The 15,301-nt window shown below is 37.1% G+C and overlaps 1 protein-coding gene across 5 annotated transcripts in view; it reads right to left on the bottom strand.

Moving 5' to 3' along the window:
• Positions 1-1,796: 1,796 nt before the first annotated feature.
• Galc (galactosylceramidase) overlaps positions 1,797-15,301 on the bottom strand; it is a 40,767-nt gene continuing 27,262 nt past the window's right edge. For 4 of the 5 annotated variants that reach the window (XM_090344662.1, XM_090344665.1, XM_090344664.1 and 1 more), the window contains 7 exons: positions 15,065-15,154; positions 12,884-12,970; positions 10,906-11,056; positions 9,731-9,911; positions 6,812-6,975; positions 5,222-5,298; positions 2,613-3,318 (listed from right to left, as the gene is read on the bottom strand). In XM_090344662.1, the coding sequence (XP_090200788.1) occupies positions 3,172-3,318; positions 5,222-5,298; positions 6,812-6,975; positions 9,731-9,911; positions 10,906-11,056; positions 12,884-12,970; positions 15,065-15,154 (897 nt within the window). In that variant the 3' untranslated portion in view covers positions 2,613-3,171. Of the gene's footprint in view, positions 1,970-2,612; positions 3,319-5,221; positions 5,299-6,811; positions 6,976-9,730; positions 9,912-10,905; positions 11,057-12,883; positions 12,971-15,064; positions 15,155-15,301 lie in introns of those variants that run through there. The other variant, XM_090344663.1, reaches the window with a different exon arrangement.

Raw genomic sequence — 15,301 nt, forward strand, 5'->3', positions numbered from 1 at the left:
GCTGGGTTTACAGGAATAGGCTACCATGTCTAGCTTTGTGTCTGAAGACTTTATTACTTCTCAATTGGCAACTGGTAGATGGCAACTGGTAGAAGAACTGACAAACTATGAAGTACATAGAAGTCTTATAACAATATCAAGCAAAAATGACAATATTTTTAAAGATTATAGTCAATCAATGCATACGAATAAAAACTTGTAAAACAAAATAAAGATTATAATCAATCACTGAAGGAAAAATATTTTCAAGGTATAATAAATGATTGAACTGAAAGCCCATTGTACAACTACTTAAAGGTAATAAAAATAGAAAAAAATAAATTGGATCATAAAATACTAGTACATTTCAAGGGGCCGGGAGTTTGGCCTAGTGGTAGAGTGCTTGCCTTGCATGCATGAAGACCTGGGTTCGATTCCTCGGTACCACATACATAGAAAAAAGCCAGAAATGGTGCTAAGGCTCAAGTGGTAGAGCTCTAGCTTTGAGAAAGTCCAAGGACAATGCTCAGCCCCTGAGCTCAAGCCCAGGACTGGCAAAAAAAATACTAGTAATTTCAAATAGCTGAATCAAAACAGCATATTCTCTAATGACAAATGCATTGATATGAATCAAATGCATTGTACTCACAAACTGACATACTGAATTGAATTTAGCAAGAATGTGGGACTGCAGGTCAATATATAAAAATTGACCATATTTCTATGCATGAACAAACAAACAACTGAAAAAGCCAATAACATTAATACATAATATATTTGAGGATAAATGTTTTAAACTATAGGTTATAGAAGCCTAAAGGCATTGTGATGTACTGTTCATATATTGAAGGGTCCACGTATTTTAGTCACCAATTTCCCCAAGTTAATCTCTAGTTTAAATTCACTTACAACAAAAATTCCATCCAGTTTCTTGTAGATATAGAGAAAATAATTTGTAATGCATCAATTGCAAAAATTGTTACATGGAATGTGTTAAGTACTCTTTATAAATCAATGGAAAGATAATATAATTTTTCAGTGAGAAAAATATTTAGACAACTATTTCACAGGATAAAAATGTATGACAGGAAAATAAGTCTCCTGAAAGACACAAAACAGCTTTAATCACTGAAGAGATGCACACATTATACACCCTAAGGAAGGATTATTTAAAAGAATGACATGAAGCCTGGCAAGAATATGGAATCCACTGAGCCTTGGGAGCTCACACCTGTAATTCTAGACTCAGGAGGTTTGGAACTGAAGGTTGTGCTTTATAGCCATCCCTGAAAGAAAAAAAAATTCTCTTACCTTTTCTCCAATTTACCCCAAACATCTGGAAGTCAAGCTATGGTTCAAGTGGAATGGTAAAGTACCAACCAGCCTCACTATGTGACAGTGTTCAGGCAATAAGTTCAAGCCCTACTGCTGGCACACATACATGCACACACATATGCACGTGCACACACCCACACACACACACACACCATCACAGAATAATTAAAACTCTCAAAACTTCATGATAGGAGTATGAAACCATACAATCACTTTGGAAACTGATGGTTTCTTATAAAGTTAAAACATATATTTAACCTAAGACCAGAAAAAAATAAAAACATATTCCTACACAAAACATAAATGAGTATACATGCTGATAGCAGTCTTATTTGCAATTCTGGAACTGGGAGAAGGAAAGATCAATGTCTGGTCTCTACACAATGGGATTTTTTTCATTAATAAGGAGCAACCTAACAACATGAACAAATTTCAAACCGTGATGATGACTGAAAAAAGAACCACTCACAAGAGGACAGAGAAAACTGTAATACTTTTTTATTTGAGACAAAAGACAATCCATTGTAACAGAAATCATACCAGTGATTTTTCTGGAGTGATGAAAAAGTCATGAGCTTGACTGGAGAGCTGGTTACATAGGCATAACCATTTATCAAAACTCACTGAATTGTACACTTAAAATGGGAAGATTTTACTGTATATAAAAAATTAAACCTGTATGTTAGTTTTCAAAAATATTAGATATATAAACTTGAAATCACTTATTGACTTTAATTTTTGAATTTTCTTTGTCATATGATTTATACTAGTAATTAGCGTGCCTTCAAAAGTAATGCAAAATTGTATTTTAGCTTAGCCTATGTTAAACTATTACAAATTCCTAAATAGTAGAATTAGTTCAATGAGTAATTCACTCCTTTAAAAATTCTGCAATTTGCTTCGCCCACATGAATAACTGAGTTACTTCTAAGAACTACATTAGTCCTTAGATATAAATCATTACTAATGAGAAACAGTCTCAAACATAAACACATTGGAACTGTAATAAGTGCATCTCATCATACAAAACTGTAGGAAATGATCCAGTTCTATGAGCTATAAAAATATGTGCTCCTTTTTTCCCACATTTCATCTGTGGCAGATAGAAGGATAAACTATGCAAGGCACAGTGGAATAACATAATGACAGGCTGCTCTAACCATCTCTAAGACCCACTCAGAGTACCAGTTTATGCTGGGTTTCCTCCTCTCGAGTCATCTTGGATTAACATTATCAGAGAATTAGAAAAGTCACAAGATTCAGAGTTGGAACTCAAAGAATGAGAGAATGCAAATGGCCCCATGTAATCTGCTAATATTTATTATTTCAGAAATAGCTTTAGAGTTCATTTATTAATGAGGTATTTTTCAAATCATCCCACTCATCATATTCTGCAATTCCAAAGCATCATCCTTTCAAAAGAAGAAAGAGAAAGTCCTTCTGGGAGTGACGACGGCATGCTGAGTGGTCCTCAGCTTCCTCCGTGGAGCACTGTCTTAGGATGATCAGCTTACTTGGACATTTGGCCAGCACTCAAGTATATCTCAGCGATTTCAGAGTCCTGGCCATCTGCATGATCACTTGAAAATGAGATGAAGGGAGCTGCCTCAGTATCAGCACCAAGGCTTCATGATCTGAACCAACCAAAAATGCTGACGGTCCGCCTATAATTCTGTTGGAATTATTTCTAATAAAAATTTTTCACCAGATCAAGCAAAAAATATATATCTCTCCCCACTTACTCTCCATTATTTAAGCCTCAAAAGGTTCACATGCTGCTCCACCAAAACAATAATTAGCTCTGGAACCAAAATCAAAAACAAAGAAAATCCAGTGTTCTATCATGCTCTGTAAGAACTAGTGTACAGCTTCCACATGAAAGTTGTCAAACTGTGCAAATTCAAAGGAGTGAGTTCCAATCGCAGCCCAGCCATTCCTTGGGTAATGTACTGGGATATATTCCCACAACAATTGGCCATTCAACATGCCTGAGGACATAGGACCCTGGAATAGAGAGAATGACGGCCCTTGAAAACACATGGAAATAATGCCCTTAGGTCTGTTTCTTAAAAATATATGGCCTATCTACTTAGTCTCACTCTAGACTTAGTACTACAAAACACAGTTCCACATATCTGAGCAAAAATCTCAAATACAGGAAAATATTTCTGTGATTGCTTGAATAATTCCTGATGCTCCACTAAAATGTAAACTCAACAAAAGAACACTTTTTACAACATTATTATAAGGCTTTAGACATTATTATAAGGTTTTGTGAATGTGACATAAAAATGTTCTTTGCAGTGGGTGAACATACAGCTGTGGGAATAACAGGTAGTGGCAGCTCTTTAGACAGGATCTTGCCTGAGCCCAAATATCTCATTACTTAAGGCCTTCATTTTCTCTTGCTAGCCAAAGAAATGAATTTCTAGCCTTAGTTTTGAGGATATAACTACATGGACATATGTAACTCCCATCATTATCTGAGAATCATAGAAATCACTAGCTAAGCTGATAATGGGGTAGAAAACAGGTTAGAAAAATACCCAGTATGACTTACTGGTCACTGGCAGAGAAAAAAAAAACTATGTCTTCCTCAGAAGGTTGCTCAGTGCCTGACACACAGTAAACAATAGACACTGTATCTTACTACCATTACTCCAGAGCACTAAACTCTGAGGTTAATAACATTAAAACCCAAAGTCACATATCTTCCAGCAAAGCTAAGAATAGAATCTAAGACATCTGATTCCAATGACAGAGTCACAGTTCTAATCGAACAACTACCTTCAGCTTTACAAATGCTTTCTAAGAGCTATTGCTACTTTTAGGACAGTGAATTAACAAGGAACCAGTACTGGGCATACGAGTAGCCAGCCTCGTCCTCATCCCCGCCCCGTTATTCCCCAGGCTCCAGGCATCCTGCTACCCAACTGCTCACTCTCCAAGGCCAGCTCTATCTGTCCTTAGCACCAGCTGCACAGCCTGCTCATAGTGTTCTTCAGGCCATTCAGATCTAAATTCAAACACCACCTGACCCCCAGTCTATAAAGTAAAAATAGAGAAGATACTTTATCATGTTACTCAATTTTCACTCAATCACTGCCTTAGAACAAAGGTCAACAAACTCTGGCCCTCAGGTCAGACACTATTTTTATAAGTAAAATTTCACTGAAATGTGAAATTTACTTCTTGTCTATCTCCAGACTGGAAAACTGAAGACAGACCTTGACAGCATACAGCATAAAGTTAAGATGCAAGGACAAAACAGAATGTACATAGATGATGTAACAAGAATCAGTGGGGCTAGGTATAGGATGGGTGTAAGTCTTCAAAATCACTATCTATCCTGATGTCCTAATTTCTAAAGGAAATAGATTATATGAAAAGGCTATCAGAAGAAACAACATTGGAAGAGCAGTAGCAAACAGCATACACAGAATGGAATACATGTGGTTTCAAGAGCTTATAAAAGCAATGGATAAAAATAAAGCAACAAGGGCCAGGAGTTTGGCCTAGTGGTAAAGTGCTTGCCTAGCATGCACGTCAACCCAGGTTCTATTTCTTGGTACCATCTACATAGAAAAGCCAGAAATTGTACTGTGGCTCAAGTGGTAGAGCATTAGCTTTGAAGAAAGCCCAAGCACAGTGTTCAGGGCCCTGAGTTCAAGGCCCACGATTGGCCAAAAAAAATAAAAATAAAAAATAAAGCAACTGGAAAGAGACAGTCAATTTTTTTCTACTACATGTTTTTACTCTGTGAAACATTTTAATCCTATGAGAGTAGATGCTTCCCTGGTTCTATGACTCTTCACTGTTTATCTTACTTTCCTCAATTTATTTTATTAACTGAAAACTCTAGAAAGAGAACATTTTACCTCTAGACTTTCTGGTCAGGAATACTTGCCTTAATTATTAATGTGAGTGTATACCATTCTTGTGCTCTTATTTCAGCACGTCCTGAAGTATACGTCATCCACCCAGCTGTAACACACAAAAAAATTATCCTAATGGATATATTAAGATATAAATCACAGAACCAGGCACCAGTGGCTCATATCAGTAATCCTTGCTACTCAGGAGACTGAGATCTGAAGATCTCTGTTTGAAGCCAGACTAGGCATGGAAGTCTGTGAGACTCTTCAATTAAATACAAAAAAAGTTAGAAGTAGAGCTGTGCTTCAAGGTCTAGAGCACTTGCCTTGCGCATAAAAACAGTTCAGGGACAGCTCTCAGGTCCTGAGTTTAAGCCCTGGGACCAGCACAAAAACAAAAAACAAAACTCAGAATCACAGTCTCCTATAAGCACAAAATCCTGTAACTCAACAGAGGTTCTCAGCTCGTATTATACATAATGAAGTCACTCTTGATAAACAACTAAATCCCTTCATTTCTAGATTTACTCTGTTATACATTCAATAAGCACTTACTGAAATTCTACTCAAGCCATAAACTACACAAAAGAATTCGTAAAATTAAACTTAGAAACAACCACAATACAAAGAGTACATACCATTTAAATATACATTTGTACTTCAAAGGACTGAACACAGAGAACAGAAGTAGTCTAAAACTCCAATCAGATGTCTTGCTAGTGGAGTTACTTACATGGTAACAGCACTAACTTAGAATTACAGGGAAAAAAGAGTTAGTTTAACTTATATTTATTATATTTGAATGAATACCTAAGAGAAACCCAGAACTTGAGGACTTTAAATGAAGACTTAGTTCCTAGTTCCAATGGTTCCATTAACTAGTTTTTGAAACTTTGGACAAATCAATTAACCTCTTTTGGCTTTCTATGTAGATTAGAAAATCCATTCCAGATTAGACATGTTATGGCGAGTCCTTACACCAATGTTCTTTCCACCCACCCCCTCTTCATTATTTACAGAGCCAAGGTTAAAAAAACAGAAAGCTATAATCAACACAGGAAGAAAGTCAAGAAACAGAATTAAGAAAGATCAACATCAAAAAGATGTAGTGTCAAGGCAGATGTATGAACTGTATAAAGTTCAACACCAATTTATTCTGCATACTATTTTTCTACATAGGACAAAGCATAGTTAAGGGCAATGAGAAAAGTCAAGATGTTTCCAAGTGTTAAGTAAGTTAGGAAATAGGATTTCTCCATTTTAAGTAGACTACTCCCATTTCTTAACTTCCATAAGCCCAACAGCAGCATTCTTAAAATGTCTACATCTTTCTCCAATCACCACCTCACTCCAACCTATACAAATCTGACCCTCACAACTCACCTCATCTCCACAATACCCTTAAGAGCTTTGTATAACTATATTCTCAGCAGTGAGATGTCTTATCTTCATACAAATTAAATAACTATAATTTTGAATTGTTATTTGCTTTCATGAGTTTAAATCTTTTACCAACTAGATACGTATCTTGGAATGGGGCTTGTTTTTGCTCCCACAAATAATAAATAGATGCTCAAATAAAATACCACCAAGTCATGTGCTATAAAAAAGTTGTTACTTACCTAGATCAGCTGTAAGTCTATAAAATCCACTTGCAAAAATCCAGAAGAAGACTCCTGTGGCACTTCTGATCAAAATACCACCTTTGTTTACTCTTCCTGCGATGAACACACCTCCCTTCTCAGGAGTCTCTATGTAAACATCACACTCAATGGTGAGGTTGGTCCTAAAAAATAAAACAGTTAACTAGTACTCTACTATTTTTCCTTTTTTTTTTTTTTTTGCCTGTCTTGGGGCTTCAACGCTGGGCCTGGGCTCTGTCCCTGAGCCTCTCTGTGCTCAAGACTAGTGCTCTACCACTTAAACCACATACCACTTCTAGCTTTTTCTGTGTATGTAGAATCGAACCCAGTGCTTCATGCATGTTAGGCAAGCACTCTACCTCTAAGCCATATTTCCAGCCCTGACTAGTACTCTTAAATTATGCCATTTTGACATAGCACAAATAGGCCATTTCGTAATGAATGCTTTTACTCTTCTAATGAGAGGAGAAAATGACTTGCTAAGTGTGAACTTGTAGCATGGATAAGCTTGAGAAATCTAAGTTTTACATACACAAAGAATGGGTAGGAGTTAATATTTTTTTATTTTTAGGCTTTTTAACAGCAAATTTCTTACCTTTCTACCAAAATACAACTTATTATCCAAAGAATATAATTTTGAGAAGACATCTTTTTCTTTAAACATGATAGAGGTAAACTTTTCCACATAATTATGTACCAAAGATAAATGAAGAAAGGGGGGAGAATGTAGCTATAATATTAAGAACATTGAGGAGAAGACTAGGATTGGGAGAGATGGGTGATGCCATTCAAGATGCATTGTATTCATAACTTATTTGTCGAATGGTAATTCCTTTGTACAACTACTTGAATAAAAATATGATTTTTTAAAAAAGCTTTACTCATATTTCCATCAGCAAGGAAAAGCAATGAAGAAAATGTAGAAGCTTCTGGGAGAACATAAATTGTATCAAGACTTAAAAACACCTTCAAGCTGGGCATGGTGGCTCATGCCTGTAATCCTAGCTACTCAGGAGTCTGAGATCTGAGGATCATGGTTCAAAGCCAACCCGGGTACTAAAGACCAAGAGACTCTTACCACTAATTAACCACCAGAAAACCAGAAATGGTACTGTGGCTCAAGGAGTAGGGCGGTAGCCTTGAGCTGAAGAGCTCAGGGACAACACCCAGGTCCCAGAGTTCAAGTCCCATGACCAATCCCCCCCCCCCAAAAAAAAAAACCACCTTCAAAAGCAGTAGGCAGGCACCTCTGTGTTCACTGCTGCAGGGCTTCTCAAATTGGAGCAGCTTAGGAGGGCTGGTTAAACTTAGCCTGGTGACCCAGTAACTGTAAATCCAGGGTATGCCCCTTAGATGTGCTCAAGTAACAACTGTTAAGGAGATGCTGAGGCTGCTGGTCCAGGAATCTCACTTTCAGAACCATTTTACCCTACAGAGCATCTGTCTAAACAGAGGAACCAAACCTTAGCTCTAGGAGCATGTACCCATAAGAGGACATCAAAGGAGGAAAAAGATTCAGTTAGCTAGGAACTATAGCTTTTACATTGAGCTCTCTTCCAAGTTTCCTTTTAAGCATGCTAGAAAATACAACACTTTCCTTCAGATACAATACAATCATCCTAACGAATATAACATTTGGATAACTCACTAGCTTGCTAGTCAATATCTAACTGCAAATGGTAGGGGAAGGAATATAATCAAGCAGTACAACAAGCAATTTATCTACGTATTGGGGCCTGTGCCTTAGACACTTAAACTAGCCACTTGTTTTACAAAACAAATGAAGAAGACACAAACTCTATCACCACTATCAGAAAATCCAGATATACATTATCCAGAGATAATGTAAGAATAGTGTTTGTGTTGTGTAAGTAAACAAGCCACCAGGTCATTCATCCAAAATGGGGAAGAAATCTTCATTGTTCTCCTGAGTCTCCGGAATCCTTATGGCACTTGGTGTCCTTAAGAGTTACTAATGTACAAAGTTCTTCAGATTTATGTCAGAGCTTGGGGCTGGAATCAAGATTTATAACCAGGGTTGAGGAATACAAAGGAGATAGCTTTTCTGCAGTGTTCTGCAGGTAAACAATTCAAGGATTTTCAGATTTCTCTTCACTTCCCTGTCTATTTTCCACACTTTGGATATATGACTACGTGTGTGTGTGTGTGTGTGTGTGTGTGTGTGTGTGTGTGTGTGTATTTCGACAATGGAATTATACTAGTAATAGGAATAAACTAAAAATAACTACCAAAAATAGGTATAAGGAAGGTAAAATTTGTAATTTTATTTTCTAGACACTAAGACCATGTAATTCTTCTACTGATCCAGCAGGTGGAAACATAAGGTTAATAAATCAAGATTCCAGTGGGGGGTTGTGGGGGAAGCATTCAAAATCTCAATAGCTGGGCCAGGAGTTTGGCCTAGTGGCAGAGTACTTGCCTAGCATGCACGAAGACCCGGGTTCGATTCCTTGGTACCACATACTTAGAAAAAGCCAGAAGTGGTGCTGAGGCTCAAGTGGTAGAGTTCTAGCCTTGAGAAAAATTCAAGGACAGTGCTCAGGCCCTGAGCTCAAACCCAGGACTGGCAAAAAAAAAAAAAAAAAAATCTCAATAGCTGTAAATCAACATTAAATTTTAATTAGCTCCAAAAAGTCTTCAATTTTATTATTAAAAAAAACACCCCTACTATTAAATTGGGCTAATCTGAAGGAAGGATAAGGACACATACACATAATGTTTGATGTTTTATATTCATCATGATATTCGATAATTATTCAATCATAGCTATTGGGTTCTTGGCAGAAGGAAAACTATTAAAAACAGCACCCTTCAGAACGTACTCATTATTACAAGGTTATTTGGTCTAGATCTAGAGTGGACGCCAATCTTACATACCATTGGTAATCTCCTATAATGCTGATTGGGCTGAGAGCATCAGCAGCCCAAGTAATTGGGCGTTGGTTGAGAACTTGTCGTAGAGTGTACTGGTGCCTTCCTGAGTCTTCAGTGTTCATGTAGTACTCAAATACACCAGTCTGATCAGCAAAATATGGAGCTTCACTAAAAAATGGGTACTCTGTTCAGAACAAAATAATTCACTTAGAATCTTAGTAATTTAGAACAGAGTGCTTACAAAATTTCTCCTTCTGAAGCACTTTGGAGAGCTTTTAAATAAAATAATACTTATAATCAAAGCTTATAATGTAGGTCTAGGGTATATTGATGTTCATATAATTCAATGTTTATATTATCCAAATAGCTGAGCAGACTCCAGTACAACACAGCCCAGGAGTTTTATATGCCAGTCAGCTGGAAGATTATTTTTCCTGGGAGAGTGAGCTAAATTCCTACAGCAGTAACTGGTAAAGGAAGGATTCTCTAGCCCTGAAGCCAATAGGAGATTCAAGTCACTCTCTAGCAAGCTTAGTTCCCTCCCTCCGTTCCTCTACAGGCATAGATTTTAGGAGGAGCTTATAGAGCCACATAACCCATCAATGACACCCATTATCCTATACTCAGCTGCTTGCAGAGTAATCTCTGAACAATGACCATGTCCTAACTTTTTCCAAATGACCAGTAAGAGCTTCGGTAACCGCTTTCGGTCCAATCCTCCTGAACACCAGCAGGAGAGCTCAATAAAAACTGACAGGCATAGCTAGAGGTATATAATGAGTTGGGTTACCCAAGAATAACCCAAGTTACCTCCTAATTACTCAATTCACCAGCACTATGAAAGACACACATTTACATGGCTTAACCTTCACACAAAAGAAAATGCCAGTGATGTTTAATGAGGCATAAGCAAAGTTAAAATCTTAAGTCTTAACAAGAATCAATTTAGAATTATAACTTTCATTCTGACAACAACGTCTATACACTTCTAGCACTGAAAAATAAAAGGCCTGCAAGTTAAGCTTTACCTTAAAGAAATGTAGAAATTAGCTCTCCTCTTAGTGCATGGAGATTTGAGAGCTAAATGAACCTTTATACACCCAGTGTCACAAGTAGAAATTTACCTCCAAGTACCAAAGATGGAGACAAAGATTCTTAGTAAATAAATAAATACTTACCAACATCGAAATCATCATCATAGATAGGCGGGAAGGGCTGTGATCTGGGAGGAAATGGGAACTGGCCTTTTCGACCTGTGGTGAGAGTGGTGAGTGTGAATATCTCATCTTCTTGTAGTTCCAATGTGAAAGTACCACCACTGTCAACAAGCTGGAAGAGAAAATACCTACATTCAAGCCAGGTGTGGCTCTCCTCACTGCTACAAAACAACTTCAAAAAGGTAATCTTAACAAAAAGACCAACTTATTACAGACAGTATTTCCTCAGTCCTTGTGAGATACAATATCAAGGTCCTTGGTAATATTCTATGCCTATTTTCAAGGACTTAATAGTTGAACAGATTTTTGAAGATTTCTTTCTATGCTTCACTGAAACTAGAATTTTACTGCATGGAGAAAGGAATGGTGCCCAAATATATTTTCCATTATACCATAAGCTCTTTAGAACTTAGGTATATTTAACATACACAACTGAAGGCTCTGCTCATTTCTCCCTTTTGGCTTTTCAAAGGGACAAAAACTCACAAAATCTCAGTATTGACTCAATTGGTAACCACAAAAAAATGGTTCTCAAAGAAGAGAAATTCTGCTCATCATATATTCAATATAAATTTTAATAAATAAGGTCAGTTTATACAGTTATGATCGTGGCAACTTAATGTTTTAAAACTTTTTCCTCTCACATAAAATAAAGGAGAACATTATGTACCTAAAAGGGCTGTTGTGAGGATTAAAGTAGACAATGATTTTAAGTACTTATCTCAATGTGACAATGATAGGAAACACTGCCTTTATTACTGCACTGTACTGTATTAACCACAGACCTTCAAGATACTACTACCATCTCTTTATATACTATTATTATAGGAAAAATTCTCTACTTAGAAGTTAAATGATTAATATATTTTTAGCAAAAAGTTGATGGCCAGATGTGAAATATTTGATGTCACATTCTACCTCTAGGTTATCTGTTTTCCAATAGGGGACAATCAATTTTAATTCATTATACTATTTCTAGCAACTGGCTGTACAATGTTTCTTTTTTAATGGGTGTTTAATCATTGATGATGACTAATTATTATAACATTAGTAATTAGCAGAAATGTAGCCAATCATGTCAATTAGGTGAAGTAATATGCTTGTTTGGGCCAATTCATTCTTTGAAATCTTTCATGAAAAACAGCCTATGCTAAGCACTGTGGTAAGATGTCCTGGGAACAATGTTTAAGTTCGTCAGCCCACAGTCCTAGGTAACTGTAGGATGATTGGTAGGGAAAGCTCAAGTGTCAGCTGAGCTGAGCTCAGAAAGGTGACAAAGACAGAAGAAGCCATCCTGGGAGTTGACAAAGCATGTTCAGTCACAGACTTAGTAAGTGAACACTTTTGCGTGCTTTGTAAACTACAAGAAGTTTAGTGAAGAGAGACCAGTTTACTAAGAAGAAAAGAAAGCTATCTTTAAGCTCTAACGAACCAATAAAGGTCAGGTACTACACCAAGGAATGAATACAACAGGGAAGAACTCACTGACACATTCTGAACAAGGTATAGACACAAATCAGACCCACAATCAGATTACAAACACACAACCCTCTGGTAGCAGTGTGTGTGGTAGCTATCCTTAAGGGAGTAAAGACTGGAGGTTGAAAAACCAGGAGGCAATGTCTGAAGTCTGAACAAGAAATAATGAGGAACTTAAACATGCAGCAGTACAAAGATCAAATCTTCTTCATCTGATTACTGAGGTGGCAACATATACCAAGACAAAGGAGGACTAAAGAACAAAACACATCTATAAATATACAGACTTCTGTAATTCCTTAAATAAGATTACTAGTTAAGAAAATAGAAAAAATAATTTGCTTCAACTATAAAATCAATTACAAAATTTTAAATTCTTGATTCACTGACAAATTCCTGGTACCTTTTTACTGTCTTACTGTTTTAAAAATCAAAATAAAGGACTTTATTTTCAAACTACCCATATAGAATCCAGTCGTTTAAAAAGGAATCTCTTAGATGGTATTCCAAGCTTGGTGTACCATACATGTAGCTCTGGTATATCACTCTAGAGAAAAACAAGAATGCATGGGTTAGTGCTTCATTTCCCAAATAAGTACTAGTGAGGAAAAATCAATGATAATGTACATCCTATTTCTATCTATAAAAAAAAAATCTCAACTAGTAGGTAATATTTCTAATTGGCAAAACACTGCTCAAGATAATACTTCTTTCCTATAAATTTCAGCTACTACACAAGACAGCCAAGCCTTTTTGAAAACAAACTCATACACTAATAGACTTTCAGAGTGGTCCTTCACTTTCGTTTCAGCTGAGACTCTTCAGAGAAACCTGCAGAGAATAAGCTAACCACTACAACTCATTCTTTTAGGTGACTAGAATAAATTTAGCATGTGGTAACACTGAACAGACCACACCCAGAAGCCATTTTGTCTCCCATCTTTCCTTTATGAACACCTGGCTCTACAACCTTGAGCTAACTTAAGTATGCCTATAAATGTACCTTATCATCTTTTCTTGAATTATGACTTTACACTGAGCATGCTTAGAAATATCCATCATATTTCATCATGTCCTGATGCACCTATCCTATTGTACTTTTGTGTATCAACGTGCACAGGCTCCTGAATAAACCCCTCTGCTGCCTCTCCAGGAGTTGGGGCGGAGGAGGGAAACCCTGCAGTACCCTTGTTACCTGTCATAAGACAATAAATCTCCAGTCTTTTATCCCCTGATTATGTTCTTTGATTATGTATTAACCAAGAGACGAATACTAAAGAACTTTGCTAAATGTTAAAAAAAAAATCACATCTTTCCTTCAAAAATACCCACTCGCAGGGCTGGGAGCATAGCCTAGTGATACAGTGCTCGCCTAGCAGGCATGAAGCCCTAGGTTTGTTTCCTAGGTACCACATACACAGAAAAAGCTAGAAGTGGCACTGTGGCTCAAGTGGCAGGGCGCTAACCTTGAGCAAAAAGTGTCTAAGGGCAGTGCCCAGGCCCTGAGTTCAAGCCTCAGGACTGGAAAAAAAATACCCATTCTGTATAAAAACATTTTTAAGAATTTTCTAGTATAAAAAAATTATGACTAATTAGAAGGGATGCTAAATGTTCTCAATTCAAATCTAACAAAGAATCAGGTACCAGCGTCTTACACTGGTACCTCGCTTTAAGCCAGTGAAACCAAGGCTGGTAGCACAGCTTACAAGGTAGAACACCAGCTGTGAACAAGTAAGCCACATAAACATAGGATTCAGGATCCTAAATTCAACCTCTAGTAAAAGACTAACAAGAGGGAGAAATATGATTCCCAGGGCTGGGAGTTTGGCCTAGTGCTAAGAGTGCTTGCCTAGCATGCACGAAGACCAGAGTTGGATTCACATATATAGAAAAAGCCAGAAGTGGCACTGTGGCTCAAGTGGTAGTGCTCTACCCTTGAGAAAGCCCAATGACAGTACTCAGGCCCTGAGTTCAAGCCCCAGGACTGGCAGAAAAAAAAAAAAGATATACGGTTTCCGTTTTTTTCCCTCTCTCAGTATAAAGCAAGCATATACTAACTTTGGAGATTGGCACTGTTGTTTGGTATAGAGTACTTAATAGTTTAAAGTATTCCAAAGATCAATGCTTAAACATAGTTTTATACTATATAACTGACGCGCAATCCATCAAGGATAATTTTCTTACAAATGACTCTTATAAGTGTTCCTCAAAGCCACAAAGAACTTTGGCATGTACTAGCTTTTGTTCTTTTATTTTTTTAAGGAGTCAGGAGTCAGGAGATACTGATACAAATTCAAATTACTAAGTCCTAATATAAGGTTTATAAAAACTATTGGGTGAAGCCAGCCCAGTGTCTCATGCCTGTAATCCTAGCTACTCAGGAGCCTGATATCTGAGGATCAAGGTTCAAAGCCAGCTCAGGCACAAAAGAACCTGAGACTGTGATCTCCAATTAACCTCTAGAAAATGGGAAGCAAGGCTTGGCTCAAGGGCAGGGGGATAGTCTTAAGCTGAAGAGCTCAGGGACATCATCAGGCCAAGTTCAAGCCCCATGAACCCCCCCCCAAAAAAAAAACCTGTTGATCTGTGATAGAATGCATTAATTTTCAAACCAAAATAAGAATGCTACATATGTACTTACAAAAGTTCCCTGAAGAAAAAAGGTAGCCAATTGTTGTGATACATTGTAATAGGGAAGGAATGGCCGAATACACATAGAATGTTTGTGACTCTGAAGAAAAAACAAAGTTAAGTTATTCAAATGATATTATACAAGCTATTTTAGGGAGAGATGGGGCCAAATAATCAGTGCCCCAAGAATAATACGAGTGGCAGACATTACATAGCAACTACTCATTTCTCTCAAACTAACAATTTT

Source organism: Megascapheus bottae, chromosome 14, assembly GCF_031878675.1.
Source record: "Megascapheus bottae isolate mThoBot1 chromosome 14, mThoBot2.hap1, whole genome shotgun sequence".
Lineage (NCBI taxonomy): Eukaryota > Metazoa > Chordata > Mammalia > Rodentia > Geomyidae > Megascapheus > Megascapheus bottae.